This window comes from Amia ocellicauda, chromosome 17 (assembly GCF_036373705.1).
Source record: "Amia ocellicauda isolate fAmiCal2 chromosome 17, fAmiCal2.hap1, whole genome shotgun sequence".
Taxonomy (NCBI): domain Eukaryota; kingdom Metazoa; phylum Chordata; class Actinopteri; order Amiiformes; family Amiidae; genus Amia; species Amia ocellicauda.
The window spans coordinates 18,858,183-18,880,264 of record NC_089866.1 but is presented as its reverse complement, the minus strand read 5'-3'; the positions used below and the strand labels follow the sequence as shown (position 1 = coordinate 18,880,264).

At 47.5% G+C, this 22,082-nt stretch overlaps 2 protein-coding genes across 2 annotated transcripts; one reads left to right on the top strand and one right to left on the bottom strand.

The window, feature by feature from the left end:
- Positions 1-135: 135 nt before the first annotated feature.
- On the bottom strand, positions 136-3,070 carry pxmp2 (peroxisomal membrane protein 2). The gene is made up of 5 exons (XM_066690299.1): positions 2,681-3,070; positions 1,790-1,912; positions 1,486-1,648; positions 1,119-1,238; positions 136-928 (listed from the first exon to the last, which is right to left on the bottom strand). The coding sequence occupies exons 1-5, from the start codon at positions 2,788-2,790 to the stop codon at positions 860-862; spliced, it is 585 nt and encodes a 194-aa protein (XP_066546396.1). The 5' UTR covers positions 2,791-3,070; the 3' UTR covers positions 136-859.
- A 165-nt stretch (positions 3,071-3,235) lies between these two features.
- pole (polymerase (DNA directed), epsilon) lies at positions 3,236-21,788 on the top strand. The gene is made up of 49 exons (XM_066689319.1): positions 3,236-3,502; positions 3,882-4,017; positions 4,290-4,370; positions 4,607-4,651; positions 4,914-5,006; positions 5,374-5,528; positions 5,683-5,827; positions 5,924-6,004; positions 6,164-6,271; positions 6,389-6,499; positions 6,600-6,685; positions 6,803-6,922; positions 7,173-7,305; positions 7,486-7,599; positions 7,711-7,923; positions 8,034-8,141; positions 8,443-8,571; positions 8,834-8,936; positions 9,046-9,192; positions 9,315-9,460; positions 9,586-9,734; positions 9,829-9,921; positions 10,231-10,375; positions 10,538-10,695; positions 10,813-11,008; positions 11,109-11,323; positions 11,461-11,563; positions 11,750-11,830; positions 11,989-12,111; positions 12,219-12,452; positions 12,551-12,763; positions 12,889-13,032; positions 13,186-13,326; positions 13,576-13,729; positions 13,922-14,028; positions 14,238-14,414; positions 16,061-16,284; positions 16,433-16,653; positions 16,758-16,962; positions 17,241-17,414; positions 17,728-17,853; positions 17,978-18,110; positions 18,302-18,509; positions 18,594-18,725; positions 18,851-19,044; positions 19,271-19,471; positions 19,717-19,842; positions 20,097-20,186; positions 20,786-21,788. Exons 1-49 carry the CDS (start codon positions 3,426-3,428, stop codon positions 20,903-20,905), a joined length of 6,918 nt encoding a protein of 2,305 aa, XP_066545416.1. The 5' UTR covers positions 3,236-3,425; the 3' UTR covers positions 20,906-21,788.
- Positions 21,789-22,082: the final 294 nt, after the last annotated feature.

The window sequence follows — 22,082 nt, the reverse complement described above, 5'->3', positions numbered from 1 at the left end:
AAGACCAGTATGTTCTAATCTTTATTCTAAACTCCAGAATATAATACATTTCATAATCATAAACAGCCAAAATGATCATCAAAATATACTTATACCTTTATGAATCAAGTCTCAGGGGTCAAGGAAAACGCACCATTCAGGGTAGAAGAACTATATTTTATTAGTCAAGTTTGAAAAAAAAAGGCAGAACCTTTCTTGATCTTGAGATTAATTATAGGAAAGTGTGATATAAACAGCTATGGGTTGTTTTTACTTTCTTTAAATACTTTTGTCATCTGTGTTAAAAAGGTTGTTGAGGCTCAGAGTGTAACAAACTTTAATCCACAACATTACACACCTATTAGCAAAGAAAAAAAGTGTCATTAATAGTATCTGTCCAAATAATGCAAATGGTCAAATAAAACCCTAATCATTATCCCTGAATGATTCATTGATAAAACAAACATCATTCACATTATTAAAAACATATTCTTCGATATTGGACCAAAAATGTAGTTAACCCTGTAGACATTAGAAGCAGGTCTTTGTCAGACAGAAAAAGAAAGAAAAAACATTCACTGAGTATGGCACAAACCTTGCATTTATAGACTAACCGTAGTTTGCAACAGTAACAGATTATATCCTGCTCTTTGTTGTATGAACGACAGACCATTTTCTGTCCATTTTAATCAGAAGAGTTCAATTCCCTCCACCACTGTTGTTAGTTGGAGCAGAGTGTGCCACTACCCGGGTTGTGGCGCAGTCTTCATATTAGTTTTGCTCAGCCCTAAAAGGCTTGATGTTAAGGACACCCTTAGTACAAAGACTGTACATCCACTGTCCACCTCATGCGTCCGATTGGCAACTGGTATTGGTGGCGTCACTTCCTCACTGAAGCCAGGTAGGCGTACCAAAACAAGGCCACGAGGTTGGCAAACAGCACCCGAAACTGAAAAGACAGACGAGCTATCAGTGTGTCGGCATTCACAGCTTTATGCATTTGTCTCGTGATAATGACACGGGAGGGTGTGGAGCTAAACATGGAATTATTCATAATAATATCTGGGTTTGGTTAAGAGCAGCTATCTGTACACATTCTGCTTCCCAACTCTGGGGACACATGTAATCTGAGAGCCTACCTGCACGGGTACATAGTTGATGTTGATAAACTGGAAGGGGGTCCACACTTTCCAGTTCATTTTCAGGGCTGTCCAGTACCCTGATCTCACTTTGCCCTGCAATGCTGACCAGTTCTTACCCTGAAAAGCCATCATAAAGACCAGCGTTAGATCATACACACTGTTGAGCCACATTCTAAGCATCAAAAAGCAAAAGGTAAAGAAATGTGTAGTAAGTGCAGATTAAACCTCCCCACACTGACCCACAGTTGATTTTACTGCTGGTTCTGATTCAGCTGTGTTAACTTCATCAGTGTAGTCTGTCTGAGTGGTACAATGTTTTCAGTTCTATCAGAGCCCTAAAGCAAAGAGACTGCCACGGGTTTACCTCTAAAACGTTCATGATGACGAAGAAGAGTAGTAGGAAGGCGGGAGCGAAGATTAAGCGATCCAGCAGCAGTCTCTTCACCATGCAGTAAGGCACGGAAGAAGGGACGAGAACTTCCAGAAAGTGGTAGAAATAGTGACTCAAAGGTCCTGTGACGCACAGTCTGGAATAAAGAGATTAATTAAGCCTAAAATGACAATATTTTACTTTTAAATGTTAGACTCTTTACATTCTGATATAATTGGGCATTTCTTTCATTAGTCAAAATGGGAAACTAGTTTTTACAACCAGTTGACCTACCTACCCATAAATTGCAAACCTAGCGGGTCCTAGGAAATCGAGGTCCTTCCCTGGACTGCCACCTTTCCCCTTTCGCCTCCTGTCCAGCCACTGGGACAGCAGGTTTCCAAGCGCTGATAGGATTCCACTACAGACAGAACAAACAGTAACTAGAATTTAAAGTATGTAAAGACACTTTTTGCATGATACATTACTGGATGTGTATTATTTCTATGCTAGCATCCAGGTTAATGTGATAGTGTGTAATATAAGTAGTAATAGTATAATTGAGGTTAGGAGAAGTATGCATCAGTAATTGTATGTACAGTCACCTTCAGCAGGGGGGAGGATCTCACTGGAGTACCTGATTGGCAAAAAAGCAGAGCCACTATGTAACTCAGTGTCCAAAAGTCACTTTCGGAGAGTGAGCAGTGCGGTTTTATTTAATGATTTATCTCCCAGTGTTTTGCCTGCTGCATTTTCGTACTTTGGTACTTGAGGGTGCTTTTAAATGCCCCCCGGAATGATCAGCAGGAATCAAAACACACATACATAGACAATATGAAGCTACAACAACAAACAAACAAAAAAGTCTAAAGGAACATTTAAATCACAGGATTGTATCCGCACGGTATTAGTATATTATGATGGGACTGTGCCAGTCCTAAATACCTGATTCATTTGGGCAGGTTCACAATGAGGTGGTGGTGTGGGCAGTGCATGCACCCTGCTGAATGGCCCACCACACTAAACGTGCAGTTGGCATCAAATTACATCACAATAACGGCCTTCTCGCGATGCAAATGCATTCAAAAACATCGCATGGTAACGTACTGTACAGTCTTTACAATCGTGATGCCAATAAATCAAATATAAAACATATCCCCTCCGACTGGATGACTCCATGCCCACTCACCTCGTCACGGATTTGGTGAGAATCGGGTAGTGTTTTAATAAATACAAGTACTGTTGCAGCCATCGCTGGTAAAAGGCCAGGTCCCGGATGGGTACAGACTGCACAGGCATCGTCTACCCTGGGCACCTCAGGACACAACACACACAATAAGTGCGACCCACACAGCAGAGCCTAGCGCTGCAGAGCACGCCCCCGCTGCCGTATTCACTGGAGGAGCCGGACCACGCGTGATCAGAGCTCAATCCCTTGCCAGCACAGTATTAGTGTACTAATCAAAGCAAGGATTAATACATGTTACAGTACCCGAGTACTGCACTGCACTGTGAATGAGCAACTATCCACCTTTCACTGGCCAACGATAGATGGTTTCCCTTTAAAATGGGCACGCAATGGAGGCGTGTCATATGTGGCATGACGCGAGGGAGGGAACGGTCTGCCAGGCGCCTATAGGCTGATACTATAGCCCCGCCCATACACAGGGTGTGGTCTGTCGTGTGCATGGGCGGGGCTTCTAGTAAACTCCCGCGTTCAGCTACCCCTCAGTTCTCGCGAGACGTGTCAGCCAGCGCGCCAAGTTCTGTTTTGGAAGAAGCTGGCCATGCTTTCATGTCGGAAAACAGCTGAATTAAATTAAAGCAGCACAGGCAGAATAAACGGTCACTTTAATAACGGCAGCGCACGCCTGCGAGCGGTCCTTCCCAGCGGAGCTCCGTACTTCACCGGCGCGGCTGCCTGAGCTTCAGAGATGGTTTTGCAAAACAGCGGGAGGTTCAAGTCTTCTCGATGGCAGCCAGGAAAGTCAACAGACCAGGAAAATCAACAGTAAGTGAATTTTAAACCCTTTATTTTAATTGAAAGCTGCTTAATAAAAGCAGCGTATGTTGTTCATAGCTATTCATTTTAGGAGCCAGTCTACCTAGAGTTTGTTTACACCATTCTCTCTATGGTGCATTGTCAGCATCAAGACCTTCTAATTGTATGTATTTATGTATATGTATGTATTCTAATGATGTGTTCTGTATTTAATCAGTTTGACATTGGTGCACATCAAGGTGTTATCTAAAACAAATCTTACAGATTACAAGATGTGCATGCTTGTCCTGTCGTTTTCCAGCTATACAGTCTTTAATATCCGTGTCCGTTGTCTCCCGATCAGCTGGGGTCTAGCGGCGCTGTAATGTCATATTTGGACGCTTTTCAGGGACGATGCCTCCTCTTTGTCGGCTCTCAAGCGGCTGGAGCGGAGCCAGTTCACCGACGAGATGGACGCCCGCTTCGGCTTCGAGAGGATGAAGGACCCCGGCGAGAAGACAGGCTGGCTCATCAACATGCACCCGGTACAGCACTGTGGCTTTTTATTTTCTTGTCTACTGTGAGGCTTCCAGAAGTCTGACATGTAGAAGTTAAATGATAATTCTCTCCCCATTGAGGCACTGAGAGAGAAAGCCAAGTGAGACTCTTAGATGCTTTTCTCCATACTCTTACGTTGGTCCAGGAGAGGAGTGTTCACCTGACAGGAAGTAATTTTAATTTGATCTGTACTGACAGTCAGGTGAGGACTTTTGACTATCTGTGCTTTCAGGAGTGAGGACAGTGTTTGTCTTTTCAGACCGAGATCCTGGATGATGACAAGCGGATGATCAGTGCTGTGGACTACTACTTCATCCAGGAAGATGGCAGCAGGTTCAAGGTGATTGCAGTCTGTGTGTGTAGAGTGTGGGGCATTCAATCAATCAATCAGTTATTATTTAGTATAGTGCCCTTTACCACGTAGCCTCAGAACGCTTAACAGATTAGAAATAAACAAATAGACAAATAAGTACAATAACACACAAACCATTTGGCATGGAGGAGAGAGAAATGAATGTTTATTTGTTTTACTTTACTGTTTTGGGAATTGTGTATAACAAGTATGCTTCATTCCAGGTGGCGCTCCCATTTAAACCCTATTTCTACATAGCGACTAAAAGGGTGAGTGTATGTCTGAGCTGTTCTTTCATTCTGGTGGTCACTTCCTGTTCCTGCTAGCTGAGATGTTGTCATGGCTCTGAAGTACAAAGATGTGGTCAACATAGGCGGTCAGCTTTGGAAAATTATTTCCAGTATCAATTTAAATTAAATTCCAGAAACATGCTCCAGGTTATGAACAATGCTATAATTGTAGTTCATACTGCTATAGGTGCCCTTTAAGTGGGCATGACGGTTTGTTTTCTCTGTCTGTCTGCTGGAGCAGAACTGTGAGAGAGAGGTGATCTCCTTCCTATCCAAGAAGTTCCAGGGGAAGATTGCTAAGCTGGAGATTGTCCCCAAAGAGGACTTGGATCTGGTGAGAGGCCGCTGTCATTAATACATTCCATACGACTTTAAAACTACAAATATATACACATGTTGGTGCAAAATTTCTTAAAGCTTAATTTATATACAGTATTTTAATCTAACTTTTTAATAAGCTAAATATTGGTGAAGAAAAGGGTTTGCCTTTTTAAGAAGTGATTACATTTCAGGAGATTATTAAAGCCTCCCAAGTTTGAATGAATTCATTTTTATTTGAACTGTTTGTATTCCAGTTTCCAGAGCTCTATGGTGGGTGTAGTAGAATCAGTCTGCTAACTGCTGTTGTTTTCTTGAGGTCTAACTCAGGGCTGTGAATGCAGGTTAGTAGTCTTTGTTTGATGTGTTCCTCTGTCCCACAGCGCAATCATCTTGTGGGTCTGAAGAGGAACTACATCAAGCTCTCTTTCAACACTGTTGATGACCTCATCAAAGTGAAACGTGAGATCTCGCCTGCTGTGCGTAAAAATCGGGAGCGCGAGAAGTCCAATGACGCCTACACCGCCATGCTGTCCAGGTACTGCCATCAGGCCGTGCAAAACTAACATGACTGTAGAGTTCAAATGCAGATTAATATGATGTATAATGGTCGACCGAAAACTCTTGTTCTCCAGTCGTGTTTTGTGGCCAGTCAGCGTTACTCAGCTGGTTCCCTGTGTCGTGTGTTTCAGTGCTCTGGCAGGGGGCAGTGTGGTGGCACCAGACGACGATGGCACTTCTAAGAAGATCACAGACCAGCTGGACAATATTGTGGACATGCGGGAGTATGATGTGCCCTACCATGTCCGTCTGTCCATTGACCTCAAGATTCATGTGGTAAGCACCTCTCTCCAAAGATGCGTAAGTCTATACCTTTTCAAGACTAAAGATTGATAAACGTAATATTTGTGTGTTTGTTTGTGTTTACGCCAGGCTCACTGGTACAATGTGCGTTACCGTGGCAGTGCCTACCCTCCTGAAATCGCACGCAGAGATGACCTGGTTGAGCGGCCGGTGAGTGGAGAGGGAATCAACACAGGCTGGTTTATATTTTCCTGGTTGAGAATTTTGTAAATAATTAATTTTTGTATTTTTTTTATTCATCTCTGAAAGCTTCAGGGCATGACTAATATACTAACCTACTGCTGGTGGCTGTATTGTCCCCCTTTGCAGGATCCGGTGGTCCTGGCTTTTGACATTGAGACCACCAAGCTGCCACTGAAATTCCCAGATGCTGAGAGTGACCAGATCATGATGATCTCTTACATGATTGATGGACAGGTATATTTGAGGTCCTTCCCCCCTAGGTTGCATCTTATCTTAACAATGTTTCCATAAAACCCAACCCATCCTACTCAAGTGCTGTGTGATTGACATGTTGCCTCGTTTGTGTGGCAGGGCTTCCTGATCACCAATAGGGAGATTGTCTCGGAGGATATCGAAGACTTTGAGTTCACCCCTAAGCCGGAGTATGAAGGGCCCTTTACTGTGTTTAACGAACCTGATGAGGTGAGGGGAAGAGCCTTGAGCTGTGAGACACGGCTAGATGGAATTCAAAGGTGGTTCAGGAGTCAATATATTATTTTGTTCTGTGCTCTTCGTATTTCAGGCTGGTTTGATCCAGAGATGGTTTGAGCACGTCCACGAAACCAAACCCAACATCTTCGTCACCTACAATGGAGACTTCTTTGACTGGTCAGTTTGTGCTGGGAATCCTGGGAATTGATGGCTTTAAACTGTGTGGTCCTGGAATGTCCCCCTGACTTGTTTTCTGTCTTTCCCTATCAATACCTCTCTCCACCCTCCTCCCAGGCCCTTTGTGGAGACTCGGGCTGCCCAGCATGGGTTAAACATGTACCGGGAGATCGGCTTTCAGAAGGACAGCCAGGGAGAGTACAAGGCCAGCCAGGCCATCCACATGGACTGCCTCAGGTAGGTGCTGTGCTAGTGAGAAATTGCAACCATTGCTTTAAGGAAAGTAGGAACAGCAGAAATCAATGTAGAAGTGTAAACTGGGTGGCCCTTTTTCATTTTGGCAAGTAATGTATAAAGTAAAACAGAGATAAGTGGCAGGTAGAGTGTTTCACACACATGGGAAAAGAAGGCTTATGATATAATGCTTTAAACTGACCTGACTGTTCCTAACCCTGTAAAACCCCCTGCCCCTGGTGCTGTCTCTCAGGTGGGTGAAGCGCGACAGTTACCTGCCTGTGGGGAGCCACAACCTGAAGGCCGCAGCCAAGGCCAAGCTGAGCTACGACCCCGTGGAGCTGGACCCCGAGGAGATGTGCCGCATGGCCACCGAGGAGCCGCAGGTAGGGTGTTCACCATTTAACGGTGTCCCTCTGGTCTTCTTCAGCAATGCAGAATTGTCAATAGACAGGTTTTGCACTTTGTTTTGGAGTAAGTTTGGAGTACTGATCCGCTCATAAGCTTGTGGTCAAATGTTGCCGGTGTGGCATTAACCACCCCTATTCCTTCTCCACCGCCCCCAGACACTGGCCACCTACTCTGTGTCGGACGCTGTTGCCACCTACTACCTCTACATGAAGTATGTCCACCCCTTCATCTTCGCACTGTGCACCATCATTCCCATGGAGCCAGACGAGGTATGTCCCGCCATCTGTTGTTTGTCATTTATTCCTCTTGCTTAATTTCCAATTTTATAAGACTTTCTAGTCCTGTGGTACTGAATTGTGGTTTCCCCTGGTCTGTGTCAGGTGCTGCGGAAGGGCTCCGGCACTCTGTGCGAAGCGCTGCTGATGGTGCAGGCTTTCCACGCCAACATCGTCTTCCCCAACAAGCAGGAGCAGATCTTCAACAAGTTGACGGACGACGGCCACGTGTTGGACTCCGAGACCTATGTGGGGGGTCACGTGGAGGCCCTGGAGTCGGGGGTGTTCCGCAGTGACATCCCCTGCCGCTTCAAAATGGTACGCTTTCACCATGAAATCATGTGGCTTGATTGTATTTTGCAACGCGCAGACTACCCGCATGTCCGAGTGTGTATATTGGAGCACTGTTCAGCTGTTTGTTTCTTCAGAACCCGGCGGCCTTTGACTTCCTGCTGCAGCGGGTGGAGCGCACACTGCGGCACGCCATCGTGGAGGAGGAGAACATTCCCATGGAGCAGGTCCTCAACTTCAACGAGGTCAGTGTTGCCCTCTGTACCCCCAGATCCCTGTACGCTTCGGAAACAGCCCACACTGGGCTCGAACGTGAATGCCATTCCTTGTGTGATGTCCTTTCCTCGGATGTCTTCAAAATATATGTATTCAGATTGTCAGGCTTTGGCTGTCAGATTCTTCCCTGTTGTATCACACTGCCCAATCGGTGCCCAGCAACCTCAGTCCCATTGGGTGTGTAGAGTATTTTCACCAGTGTCAATAAATGAAATGTGTGGTGCAGTCTGAGGTGTTGCTAAAGACAGGATGCAATGCCCTCTGTTTCAGGTGTGTGAGGAGATCAAAAAGAAGCTGATCTCTTTGAAGGAGGTGCCCAATCGGATTGAATGCCCTCTCATTTACCATCTGGATGTTGGAGCCATGTACCCCAACATCATCCTCACGAACCGGCTACAGGTAAGCAACGCTAAGGGGAACCCATAGGGGTATCAATGTGCAGATCTATTAATTTACTTTGGATATCAAATCCAGACTATAAACGTAAAAACCTAAAAATAAAATTCCTCTTCTCTCACGAGTTGACATTGAAAAGGCTGTAATTGAAAGGCATTTTTATTCAAGTCCAACATATTTACTTTAGACTGATCTGTCACTCTTCATGAGAATAGAGGATATTTGGCACAGGCTGTTTTTGTAACCCTGTGCTGTGTTTTCCTAGCCCTCTGCCATGGTCGACGAGGCCACCTGTGCTGCCTGCGACTTCAACAAACCAGGAGCCAACTGTCAGAGGAAGATGGCCTGGCAGTGGAGAGGGGAGATCAGTGAGTCTGTCCGTCTCTGTCATCTTTAGCCCTAATGTGTGGACTTTAAAACATCCACCTGCTTTTGCTCCATGAGATGTTTGACCATGTTGGGCTCCTGTGTTTATAGTGCCGGCCAGTCGCAGCGAGTTCCACCGCATTCAACAGCAGCTCGAGTCGGAGAAGTTCCCCCCGGTCTTCCCCAACGGACGTCCGCAGGCCTTCCATGAGCTGAACCGTGAGGAGCAGGCGCGCCACGAGAAGAAGCGCCTGGCTGGTGAGACACGTCGCCCCAGAGAACCAGAATTCTGGTTTCTTAACCGTGTTTTCTGGTTCTTTGTCCCAGCAAGAAGCCTATTTCTGTCTCATGCTGAACCTTAAACTTCATCCCGTCTCTAGATTATTGCCGCAAGGCCTACAAGAAGGTCCACCTGACGAGATTGGAGGAGCGGGTCACCACGATCTGCCAGCGGGAGAACTCCTTCTATGTGGACACGGTGCGTGCCTTCCGAGACCGACGCTACGAGTTCAAAGGTCTGCACAAGGTAAAGAAATCCAATCTATCTCTAACACTGTTTCCTGGCCTTCGCTCTGAGGATGAATCTGTTATGTACTATAAATATGATGTTAATTTCTCAATTTATATTACGTGTGTGTCTGCCTGTCTTAGGTGTGGAAGAAGAAGCTGTCGGCGGCACAGGACAGCGGTGACGCCCCTGAGGTGAAGCGCTGCAAGAACATGGAGATCCTGTATGAGTCGCTGCAGCTGGCGCACAAGTGCATCCTCAACTCCTTCTACGGTTACGTCATGCGCAAAGGGTATGGCGAGTTTAACTGTGTGCCTTGTGTTCGCGAAGAGAGACCACACTGTCAACTCTGTTAAAATTGTGCTGCTGCTGTGTTTGACCTCTAGGGCGCGCTGGTACTCCATGGAGATGGCTGGGATTGTGTGCTACACGGGGGCCAATATCATCACACAGGCCCGGGAGCTGATCGAGCAGATTGGGTGAGTTGCGGGGGTGGGGCTCTCACTGTGAGAGCCAGGGGCGAAACGAATGTCTTAGTAGAGTCTGTTCAAGTGGCTTAAATGGGAATTAGGGAAGCAGAAAAACAAACTACAGGCCTACAGGAATTAAACCAGTGTGATAGTGTAACAGGTTAGACAGAATAGAGGGTGAAAATTACAAGATGTGCCCTGACTATATACAGACTTTACTGAAAGGCAAGCAAGATGAGTCCTTTTGAGTGTTATTTATATTATTTCTTTTGGTGTGGCTGTCTGTCCCTTTAACTGCCTTGTGTGTCTGTGAGATAGGAGGCCTCTGGAGCTGGACACAGACGGGATCTGGTGTGTCCTCCCCAACACCTTCCCAGAGAATTTTGTCCTCAAATCCACCAATGAGAAGAAGCCCAAGGTGACCATCTCTTACCCTGGAGCCATGCTCAACATCATGGTGAAGGTGAGCCAGTTCTGCTATGGAGGGAATTCAACAAACGCATGTTGAGATTGCGTTTAAAAATGTCTTTACTTTCTCACACTGAAGAATAGCCACATGGCATGGGGTCATTTAGTTTCCCACAGTGTTAGATTTCTCACTCAACTCTGTCTGTTTGGCCCTCAGGAGGGCTTCACCAACCACCAGTACCAAGAGCTGGTGGATCCGGCCACCCTGACCTATGAGACCCGAGCTGAGAACAGCATCTTCTTTGAGGTGGATGGGCCTTACCTGGCCATGATCCTGCCCGCCTCCAAAGAGGAAGGCAAGAAACTGAAGAAGAGGTAGGGAGACATGGAGGGCTCTGGAGAGAGGGTAGGGGTTGGACAGGAAGCATGGCGATTTCTGTGCGACACAAAAACATTTCCCAATAATATTTTCGGTGTGTGTTTCTCCTCCAGGTACGCCGTGTTCAATGAGGACGGTTCCCTGGCGGAGCTGAAGGGCTTTGAGGTGAAACGCCGAGGGGAGCTGCAGCTCATCAAGATCTTCCAGTCCTCTGTGTTCGAGGCCTTCCTCAAGGGCACCACGCTGGAAGAGGTCTACGCCTCGGTGGCCAAGGTGGCTGACTACTGGCTGGACGTGCTCTACAGCAAGGTAATATAACAAAGGCTGTGTATTTTAACCATTGGCTCAGTCAGAGAGCTCTTCTGGGATGTGTGGGTGCTCACAGTGCACACGTGTTTTCCGTGCGCAGGCAGCCAACATGCCGGACGCTGAGCTGTTCGAGCTGATCTCAGAGAATCGCTCCATGTCCCGCAAGCTGGAGGACTATGGCGAGCAGAAGTCCACCTCCATCAGCACAGCCAAGCGCCTGGCCGAGTTCCTGGGAGACCAGATGGTGAAGGACGCCGGGCTGAGCTGCCGATACGTCATCTCGCGCAAACCCGAGGGCTCCCCCGTCACAGAGAGGTACGGCGCAATCTGACCTCGCCTCCGTGTGACCTTGGTAGCCTCCCTGGCATGATGCAGGATTGTGGCTAGGGTCTCCTGCAGCGACTGAACTCCGTGGCACTCTGGTAATGAGGCCGTGTTTGTCTCTCTGACAGGGCTATCCCCTTGGCCATTTTCCAAGCCGAGTCGAGTGTGAAGAAGCACTTCCTGCGCAAGTGGCTGAAGACCCCAGCACTGCAGGACCTGGACATCCGTGTAGTGAGTGGAGTAGATGGTTCATTTGGAATAGAATCTGCAGTCAAGCAAAGGTTATATTTACAAATAATCGGGCACTCCCACATATTTCCACTGCCTTGGCTTCCCTGTTGATGTTAATTGAATGCTCTTATCCTCCCTATTTCAGTGACTGGTACACAAAGAGTTAACTCTGGGGCTTCCTTTCAGATCCTTGACTGGAACTATTACATTGAGAGACTCGGCAGCGCCATCCAGAAAATCATCACCATCCCAGCGGCCCTTCAGCAGGTACCAGCCAGCAGAGTGGATCTATATTTTGTTTTCCCCTGGTTGAACTTGAGCAATGCTTTTACTTGATGCTCTGTCTCCCTCCTAATGTTTTGGTGGTCACATCTGTAATGCTTACTTCGTGTTTGAGACCATGACCTCTCGCTGTTGAACCCCAGGTGAAGAACCCTGTCCCCAGGGTGCGGCACCCCGACTGGCTGCACAAGAAGCTGCTGGAGAAGAACGACATCTTTAAACAGAAGAAAATTAGTGAGCTCTTCACCAGCGAGGGCAAGAGACAGGTACACCTCGGTTAAAATGCCTTTGTCTACGAATGCCAAGTCTTATAACGGAGCAGCTGTCTTATGTTATCCGTATTTGATCTCATCACTGTTCTTGTTCATCTCAGGTGGCATCACACCAGCCGGCAGCTGGAAGTAGCCAATTCTCGGAGGGTGGGCAGGTGGCGGATCTGGAGGATTTCGGGATGAATCCCAGGCCCCTGCAGCCCGCCATCCCCATCAGCACCAAGCGCAAGCGGGTGTCTCTGGGGGAGGACAGCCAGGCTGAGTCTCAGGAGCTGGAGCTCACACAGTCCTGGAGGGAGATTCTGGGGCCGCCGCCTCCCATGGGAAACACACGGGTACTTCTCCTAGCGATCATGAAGGTGGGCTGTGCGGTGGGGTCTAGGATCAGGGCAGTGTGTATGCTGACAGTGTGGTTGTGTCTCTGCGTGTGCAGGAGGAGAGGCTGTTCTGGCTGCGCTATCACAAGAAGAAGTGGGAGCTGCAGGCGCGCCAGAGAAAGGAGCGCAGCAAGAAGCGGCGGCTGGGGGACGGGGAGGCGCAGCCGGCGGGGGGTGGAGTGATCCGGGGTGGTCCCACCACCGGCCTGGGCAGCTTCCTCCGTAGGACGGCGCGCAGCATCCTGGACATGCCCTGGCAGATTGTGCAGGTGGGCAAGCCTGGACACGTGCCACCACGTAACCTCGTGGGGCACACCGTAGGATCTTGAAGAAGGCTGCTGTGCCTTACTTACTTCCCAACATCTCATTACATTGATTGGTTCGCTTTCTTCAGATTGCAGAGACCAGTCACCCTGGGCTGTTTAAACTGTGGGCAGTGATCGGCAGCGACCTGCACTGCATGAAGCTCAGCATCCCTCGAGTCTTTTACGTCAATCAGAGAGTGCCCAAGACAGATGAGGGGACCCTGTGCAAGAAGGTGAGCTCTATCCTTCAGTCTTCATTTATGTCCACCCAACCTCTGGGTTGGGCAAATGGGCTCATGCTGGCTAAGCAGGTGGTGGCGGAGCTGAGAGAGAGGGATTGATGAAATATGTACAAGTTTCAGCCACCCTTGCCTGTTCTCCTGCAGGTGAACCGCATGCTGCCGCGCTCCAACATCGTCTACCATCTGTACCAGTACTCCGTGCCTGAGGACATGTACCAGGAGCACATCAACGAGATCAACGCCGACCTGTCTGCCCCTGACATCGAGGGCGTCTACGAGACTCAGGTGAGCCCATGGTGCCACAGCAATGGGTTTAATGTTATAATGGCACGCTGGTTGATGCTTGCTTGCATGAACTGGTCATAAAAGTCAAGATATACAAATGGGACTTCCAGCAAAAGGCAGGTATGTTTTGGAGGCTGGGGTGTGGGGATGGGGGTGTCTCGGGCCCAAACAGGGAAGGCAGAGAGAGCCCAGTAATATGTAATATAGGTAGGTTGGAGGTGTGTGAGCTCATTGTGTGCTGTACCACAGGTTCCTTTGCTGTTCCGGGCCTTGGTCCAGATAGGCTGTGTGTGTATGGTCAATAAGCAGCTGGCCCGAGACCTAGCTGGCCGAGAGGCAGACAGTTTTGAGCTGGATCACCTGGAGATGAGGTCCCTGGCCCAGTTCAGCTACCTGGAACCTGGTAAGTCTGCACAGACAGGATTCTTCAGAGGGCACTTTCCTAATGAAGAGGAGATTCACGCGTTTTAAATGTATTTGCATATAGATTTATTAATTTATTAAGTTTTTTTTTAATCCAGTGTAAGGTGAAATAAAACTACATGAAGCTTAGATTGTGAGTCACACTGAAGTTATTGGTCCTGATTTCTCTCAGGCAGTGTGCGTCACATCTACCTGTACCATCACAGCCAGGGCCACAAGGCTCTGTTCGGCCTGTTCATCCCCTCTCAGCGCAAGGCCAGTGTCTTCATCCTGGACACGGTGAGTGTGGCAACCGGCCAGCTGAGCAGTCAAGGCTAGATTTCGAAGTGTACAAATACATTGCGCTTTACCTACATTTTGCATACGGACTCCACTTTTAATTTCACATCCACTGTGTCACACCCATTGCTTTTTTTATATTTGCATTTTTTGAGAGTCCCTTTCAGAAACGCATGCCCTTTAATTACTGCTCCTATCCCACCCTACAGGTGCGCAGTAACCAGATGCCCTCCCTCACTGCCCTGTACACTGCTGAGCGCACGGCCCTGCTGGAAAAGACGGGCGAGGAGCTCCTGCCGCCCGAGAAACACGCCTTTGAGGTGCGAGCCGAGAAGGACGCCAAGACCATCCACCGCGCCCTGCAGAGGGCTCTGCTAAATTACAAGGTCAGTCTTACAACTGTCAGTCCTTCATATTTACAGTGAGGGGAAAAAAGTATTTGATCCCCTGCTGATTTTGTACGTTTGCCCACTGACAAAGAAATGATCAGTCTATAATTTTAATGGTAGGTGTATTTTAACAGTGAGAGACAGAATAACAAAAAAATCCAGAAAAACGCATTTCAAAAAAGCTATAAATTGATTTGCATGTTAATGAGGGAAATAAGTATTTGACCCCTTCGACTTAGTACTTGGTGGCAAAACCCTTGTTTCTTGTAGTTGGCCACCAGGTTTGCACACATCTCAGGAGGGATTTTGTCCCACTCCTCTTTGCAGATCCTCTCCAAGTCATTAAGGTTTCGAGGCTGACGTTTGGCAACTCGAACCTTCAGCTCCCTCCACAGATTTTCTATGGGATTAAGGTCTGGAGACTGGCTAGGCCACTCCAGGACCTTAATGTGCTTCTTCTTGAGCCACTCCTTTGTTGCCTTGGCTGTGTGTTTTGGGTCATTGTCATGCTGGAATACCCATCCACGACCCGTTTTCAATGCCCTGGCTGAGGGATGGAGGTTCTCACCCAAGATTTGACGGTACATGGTCCCGTCCATCGTCCCTTTGATGCGGTGCAGTTGTCCTGTCCCCTTAGCAGAAAAACACCCCCAAAGCATAATGTTTCCACCTGCATGTTTGACGGTGGGGATGGTGTTCTTGGGGTCATTCCTCCTCCTCCAAACACGGCGAGTTGAGTTGATGCCAAAGAGCTCGATTTTGGTCTCATCTGACCACAACACTTTCACCCAGTTCTCCTCTGAATCATCAGATGTTCATTGGCAAACTTCAGACGGGCCTGTACATGTGCTTTCTTGAGCAGGGGGGCCTTGTGGGCGCTGCAGGATTTCAGTCCTTCATGGCGTAATGTGTTACCAATTGTTTTCTTGGTGACTATGGTCCCAGCTGCCTTGAGATCATTAACAAGATCCTCCCGTGTAGTTCTGGGCTGATTCCTCACCGTTCTCATGATCATTGAAACTCCATGAGGTGAGATCTTGCATGGAGCCCCAGACCGAGGGAGACTGACAGTTATTTTGTGTTTCTTCCATTTGCGAATAATTGCACCAACTGTTGTCACCTTCTCACCAAGCTGCTTGGCGATGGTCTTGTAGCCCATTCCAGCTTTGTGTAGGTCTACAATCTTGTCCCTGACATCCTTGGACAGCTCTTTGGTCTTGGCCATGGTGGAGAGTTTGGAATCTGATTGATTGCTTCTGTGGACAGGTGTCTTTTATACAGGTAACGAGCTGAGATTAGGAGCACTCCCTTTAAGAGAGTGCTCCGAATCTCAGCTCATTACCTGTATAAAAGACACCTGGGAGCCAGAAATCTTGCTGATTGATAGGGGATCAAATACTTATTTCTCTCATTAACATGCAAATCAATGTATAACTTTTTTGAAATGTGTTTTTCTGGATTTTTGTTGTTGTTATTCTGTCTCTCACTGTTAAAATACACCTACCATTAAAATTATAGACTGATCATTTCTTTGTCAGTGGGCAAACGTACAAAATCAGTAGGGGATCAAATACTTTTTTCCCTCACTGTATAAGACCCTCCTCTTCGCTGTGCCTGTCTGATGTCTCTTCCTCTGTGTTCAGGAGGAGCGGCGGGGGCCCACCCTGATTGCAGTGCAGTCTAACTGGGACCTGCGGCGGCTGGCGGCCGGGATGCCCGTCCTAGAGGAGTTCCCGGTGGTGCCCGTCCACGTGGTCGATGACATCAGCTACAATGTGCTGGACTGGCAGCGTCACGGGGCGCGCAGGATGATCCGGCACTACCTCAACTTGGACAGCTGCCTCTCCCAGGCCTTCGATATGGCCAGGTACCCGAGCTAGAGCTAGTCTTGAACCCTCTGTGGGATGTAAAGCAGAGGGACAATACATATGTAGCTTGAAGACTATTTTGCAAGGATTTTTGCTAGATTGTGTGGAAGTGACACCAATCTGTATGTCCGTTAATCTCTTTGTCAGGTATTTTAACCTGCCTGTGGGAAACCTGCCGGAAGACGTGTCCATTTTCGGCTCAGACCTGTTCCTGGCCAGACACCTCCGCCGCCACAATCACCTGCTTTGGCTGTCCCCCACCGCACGGCCCGACCTGGGGGGCAAGGAGGCGGATGACAGCAGGCTGGTGATGGAGAGCGAGGAGAGGAGCTCGGTGGAGATAAATGCACAAGGCTGCTACTCGACAGGTCAGAGAGAGACCGAGATAAGAAATCTGTCCTTCTATCAAAATATCTGCCCTGTGGATAGTGTGTGAGGAGAGGCTGTAGTAACCCTGCTGTCTTGTGTCCAGTGTGTGTGGAGCTGGACCTGCAGAGCCTAGCGGTCAACACCATCCTGCAGTCCCAGCACGTCAACGACATGGAGGGCGGCGCCAGCCTGGGGGTCAGCTTCGACGTCATCCAGCAGGCCTCCCTGGAGGATATGATGTCCGGGAACCAGGGTGCCAGCGCGCACGCCAGCTATGACGAGACAGCCCTCTGCTCCAGCACGTTCAGGTAACTCATCATTGAAACAAATCTTCTCTTTTTCACACACAGCTAGACCACAAGAGGTGGCAAGGATTCATCACTGTCCATTAAGAGAGAGTTGAAACGCTTACAAGTTTTAATCCCATATCCGGTTCCGCAAAGAGTGATGTAGAGAAGAAAAACCTCAATTGTTGGTGACCAATAAAGTCTAATTTGCATAGTTTTATTCACACCTAAAGTTTATAGAGCTGCGGTGCTCCTTATAGATCAATTAAGCTGACTGGGCACTCTTCTGTTGTTGGCAGGATCCTGAAGAGCATGGTGGTGGGCTGGGTGAAGGAGATCACACAGTACCACAACGTGTATGCTGACAACCAGGTGATGCACTTCTATCGCTGGCTGCGCTCCCCCAGCTCCCTGCTGTACGACCCGGCGCTGCACCGCACCCTACACAACATGATGAAGAAGGTCTTCCTGCAGTGAGTCCAGCTTCGAGGCTCTTGGGTTCAGTTTTTACACGCATGCAAAAAGCGAGGTCCATCTTCCCACTGTGTGTTGATGATCAAACTCAATAAGTAATGATTGCACCTAAAGTTGTGCCCCAGAGTGTTACAGAAGATGCTGGGTGGGTAATTGAATCAAAGGTTTGTCTGTGGCCTGCCTGTTTCTCTTCCTCGTTGAGATACTGCCAAGGAACTTATCAATATGTGAAAGCCGATCTAAAGAGGATCTCTTTCCCACCTGATTTAATGATGGGCTGTTACCAAACCTCTCTCTCCTTCTTCCTCTCAGGCTTGTTGCTGAATTTAAGCGCTTAGGATCGTCTGTCGTTTACGGGAACTTCAACCGCATCATCTTGTGCACCAAGAAGCGCAGGATTGACGACGCCATTGCGTATGTGGAGTACATCACCAACAGGTACTGCAAACACCTGTGCTTTCCAAACCCTCGTAGTACCAAAGCTTTGTTGAGCAGAGTGAGCAGTAGAGAAGGAATCCCAAATAGTAACTGCTTGTTCCTTCTTGTTTTCGGTGGCACACAGCATTCATTCCCGGGAGATTTTCCACTCTTTGTCCATGTCCTTCTCTCGCTGCTGGGAGTTCTTGCTATGGATGGACTTGGCCAACTACGGGGGTGTGAAGGGAAAGCTACCGAGCAGTGTTCTCTATGGCGAGGTGAGAAGGCAGTTACTAAACTGAACAGGTCAAGAAGCTCTAAAAAATAGTGACACAGTGTCATACCCCTTGATCGGTTTTCCATCCCTTTCTTAAAACGGGAAAACCAAACTCCCAATGGTCCAAAAAGCTTATCCAATTTGCTTTTGTTAACTGCAAGGCTGAGCTGTGAGATCTTTGCTGTTTCCCAGGAGGGGGCTGCAAGTTCGGCACGCAAGGAAGGGGAAGCCGAGGGGGGCAGTGAGGATGAGGAGGAAGAGGAGACAGTGCCTCCTGAAGACCAGGATGAGGACGGGGACCCGGATGAGGTGGAGGAGCTGATTGAGAGCAATTGGAACATCATGCAGTACCTCCCACAGACGGCCTCCTGCCAGAAGTATTTCTTGATGATTGTCTCTGGTAGGCCTGCTCAGATATCTTCATTATAGTCTTGATACTGACAGCTGAATTCCTGAATTGACTTCCGTTTTTCCCGCCCCTCAGCCTACATTGCAGCCGTCTACCACAGCATGAGGGAAGAGCTTCGTCGCAATGCCCCCGGGGCCACGCCTATCAAAAGACGGGGTGGCAGTCAGGTTTCCCAGGAGGCCACGGGAGATGCTAACGCCTTGCCTGGTAAGTCCACTTGATAAGCTTTGACACGGTCAGCATCTCCTCTCTACCGGGGCACAACCTGATGGAATGGCAGAAGGCCATCCATCGAGCAGTTGAATGAATGTCTCTCCCGCTCTCCCTGACAGGAATGATCACCTTCTCTCAGGAGTATGTCTCCAGTGAGCTCACACAGAACTTCTTCACCATAACGCAGAAGATCCAGAAGAAAGTGACGGGCACCAGGAACGTCACCCAGCCTTCCGAGATGTTCCCCGTACTGCCCGGCTCCCACCTGCCCCTCAACAACCCAGCGCTGGAGTTCATCAAATATGTCTGCCAGGTAACAGCCCTGCTCTGCACAGCTGGCAGGAGGTGGAAACAAATCGATTGTTTCTGAGTCTTATCATAGTGTGGTTGCGTGTCATAGATCAACGATATTGTTGTGTAACTTTCTCTTCTCTTCTCTTATAGTAATAGCATGTTGTGGAACGGGGTCAATGTGCTTAAATGCCTAAATAAAGCCAACAGTCTTAGCATTTCTCAGTCAGATGCCCTCTCTCTCCTAGGTGCTCTCTCTGGACAGCAACATCACCAACCAAGTGAACAAGCTGAAGAGGGACCTGCTGCGCCTGGTGGACGTGGGAGAGTTTTCAGCGGAGTCCCAGTTCAAGGACCCCTGCCAGTCTTACATCCTGCCTGAAGTCATCTGCCGACACTGTAACTTCTGCCGAGACCTGGACCTCTGCAAGGATCCTGCTGTAGCACAGGTTAGACCTTGAAGTGACCAATACAGGAAGACCAGGGTCCGGCACTGGGTTGAGCTTTTGTTGACACACACGAATATCCTGTGTTTGTTCACTCACTCACTCATTCACTCTTTGGCACATATGAACATGTACTGTCACTCCTTCAACTTCCCTCTTTTTTTTTCCTTCTCTCTCTCTCTCTCTCTCTCTCTCTCTCTCTCTCTGTTGCGGTCTCTGTTCTGAACCCTCACGTTGCCTCTCCCCAGGACGGCGCCGTGCTTCCTCAGTGGTTCTGCTCCAACTGCCAGGCTCAGTACGAGATGGAGGGGATTGAGATGGCTCTGGTGGAGGCCCTGCAGAAGAAGCTGATGACCTACACCCTACAGGACCTGGTCAGCCCACACTTCTAGCCTCCCTCCCTCTAACCTTTTTGGCAGTCCCGCCTTTAAGTAATAAGTCCATTTTGGCTTCATTAGAGTTTTAGCCCTTCGATTCTGAGGTTGTGGTGGCTTCAATCCCAATGGATTCATCATCAAACAAGTTGTGGTTAGATATAAACAGAAAACAAAACAAGAGGCCGTCTTTAATGAGGTCAGAAAACTGTCCCGTATGAGAAGTGTTCTAATATATACAATTTTCCCTTTAGGTCTGTTCAAAGTGTAAAGGGGTGAAGGAAGCCAATATGCCGATCTACTGCAGCTGTGCTGGTGACTTCACCCTCACCCTGTCCACTAAGGTGAGTGGTAGCAAGGGCAGCCTCTGGTGGTTGTAACGGTGCCCTGGCCAAAGCATCTTACATATTACACTTCAAATAAAAGCTTCCCCTGTAATGGCATGTGGTCATTTACTCTGCAGTTCACTATCCATTAATTCCAACGTCATGTTCAGTATCAGCTTATTGTGACTTTCATTATTATTGATTCATCTGGCCAATGCTTTTATCCACAGCAACTTTAAAAAGACTCATTTATGGATTTTTTTTAATGCTAAATCACAGTTTGTGGCTGCAGCAGCATTTATAAAATGAACAACCAGGAGCTCCTAACTGCTTAAAATCCTCCTGGAGTGACTGAAATGTCCTGGAGAGCCAATCTGATTGCAGGCTGCGCCACATCCTGCCTGTGGTTGGGCTCTCCTGTGACAACGCACAATTAGCGGGGCTTTGCATGGGGAGTGGAGGAGCCCTGGGAAACCTCTGCTGGTGTGTTAGTGTGTGAGTTGAGTTGGATGGCTATTGGCAATCGCAAATCTGGGTGAATAAAATAAAATAAGTAGGAACGATCATCGCCGGCTGTAAGTGTACAGTTGTTGATGCTGCCTCTTGTCTCTCCGCAGAGTTTCTCAGAGCAGATCAGCGTGTTCCGGAACATCGCCGCTCACTACGGCATGACCTTCCTGCAGGAGACGATTGACTGGATGCTGCACATGAGCCCCCAGCTGGGCAGAGCAGCTTAAGCAGCCAGGTCAACCTGCACTCTCTCCCTCGGCCTGCTGGGGGAGATGGACTCGTGCTGCTGTAGGAACTGGAACTGGATTTTTCAGCTCTGGAGGTTGTGATCAGGCTGTAACTCTGTAATGGTCCATCGACTGCTTTAGAAATGCCCACTGGCTCTGCACTGCCTGTTGTCTTTCAGTGCGTCTGTCTCAGTAACTAATGGCCGCTCCAGTATAGCAAGAACTCACCGTTTCAGGACTGAGTACATTTGCTTTGTAATGCCCAAAATAATTGCTTTATTTAATTTTTTTCACATTTTAAACAATTTCATGGAGCACATTTTCAGCTGTTTCTGATATTTACATGTTACGTATATATGTAAAGAATGTGTTTTTTCTGATGTTTAAACTGCCTGCTTGAGCTTTTTATGAAAGAGCTGGACATTTCTCATCAGTACCTTAGTACTAAAAATATTTTATATGTATATAAATGATAGTTTCTGAACCTAGCATGTGAGTTTTCACTAGTAGAAAATCATGTTTATAATATGTTTGAATACTATACTTATGAAACTTATTACTTGTATATTTATGAAAATAACTTCATACAATTTTGCAGTACAGATTGTACTTCATTAAGTATGACATTTTGGTTCAAACTTTCAGTGCTCTGAACACTGAAGACATTTTTGAAATAAAATAGTTTCTTAGATTATATATTTTGTCCACATGATCTGATTGGTTCTGGGTGCACAGAATCACAAAGCTCTGTCAAAAGTGTAAATGCATAGCTGGAGATGGGGATCAGATGAATGATCTGTATTAAAGTTTCAATACATGTCGCTGTATATAAGTTGTACATTTCTTTAACTGTGTTGAATTAATAATAAAGTACTCAGTCATAGCTTTCTTCTCCTGCGAGTGTTTTGATCTTGCGTGTCCCCCTGTAAAGGCATGGATGCAATATCTTTGAAGTTAAAACATTTCTGTGATTTCCCTCCTGATCGTATCTTTGATTAAACCAATGGATCAATCAATCAATCAATTTTTATTTGTATAACGCCACAGAGCGCTTAACAGACTGGTAAACATACAACAAACGTACAGCAAAGTAAAATGCATAAATAATAGAATAAGTTAAGCAAATAAGTAAAATTAAAAATAGACCATTAGCAGTTTAAGTCGGTGATTTTTAAAC

Excerpts from the sequence above, each read along its gene's own strand:
- pxmp2 (XM_066690299.1), bottom strand. The coding sequence starts at position 2,790 with ATGCCTGTGCAGTCTGTACCCATCCGGGACCTGGCCTTTTACCAGCGA. Across the intron at positions 1,649-1,789 it reads GCTAGGTTTGCAATTTATGG|ACTGTGCGTCACAGGACCTT; the intron begins GTAGGTAGGTCA and ends TCTTTATTCCAG. Across the intron at positions 929-1,118 it reads TCAACTATGTACCCGTGCAG|TTTCGGGTGCTGTTTGCCAA; the intron begins GTAGGCTCTCAG and ends CTGTCTTTTCAG.
- pole (XM_066689319.1), top strand. The coding sequence starts at position 3,426 with ATGGTTTTGCAAAACAGCGGGAGGTTCAAGTCTTCTCGATGGCAGCCA. Across the intron at positions 7,600-7,710 it reads TTCCCATGGAGCCAGACGAG|GTGCTGCGGAAGGGCTCCGG; the intron begins GTATGTCCCGCC and ends GGTCTGTGTCAG. Across the intron at positions 16,963-17,240 it reads CTCTGCTCCAGCACGTTCAG|GATCCTGAAGAGCATGGTGG; the intron begins GTAACTCATCAT and ends TGTTGTTGGCAG.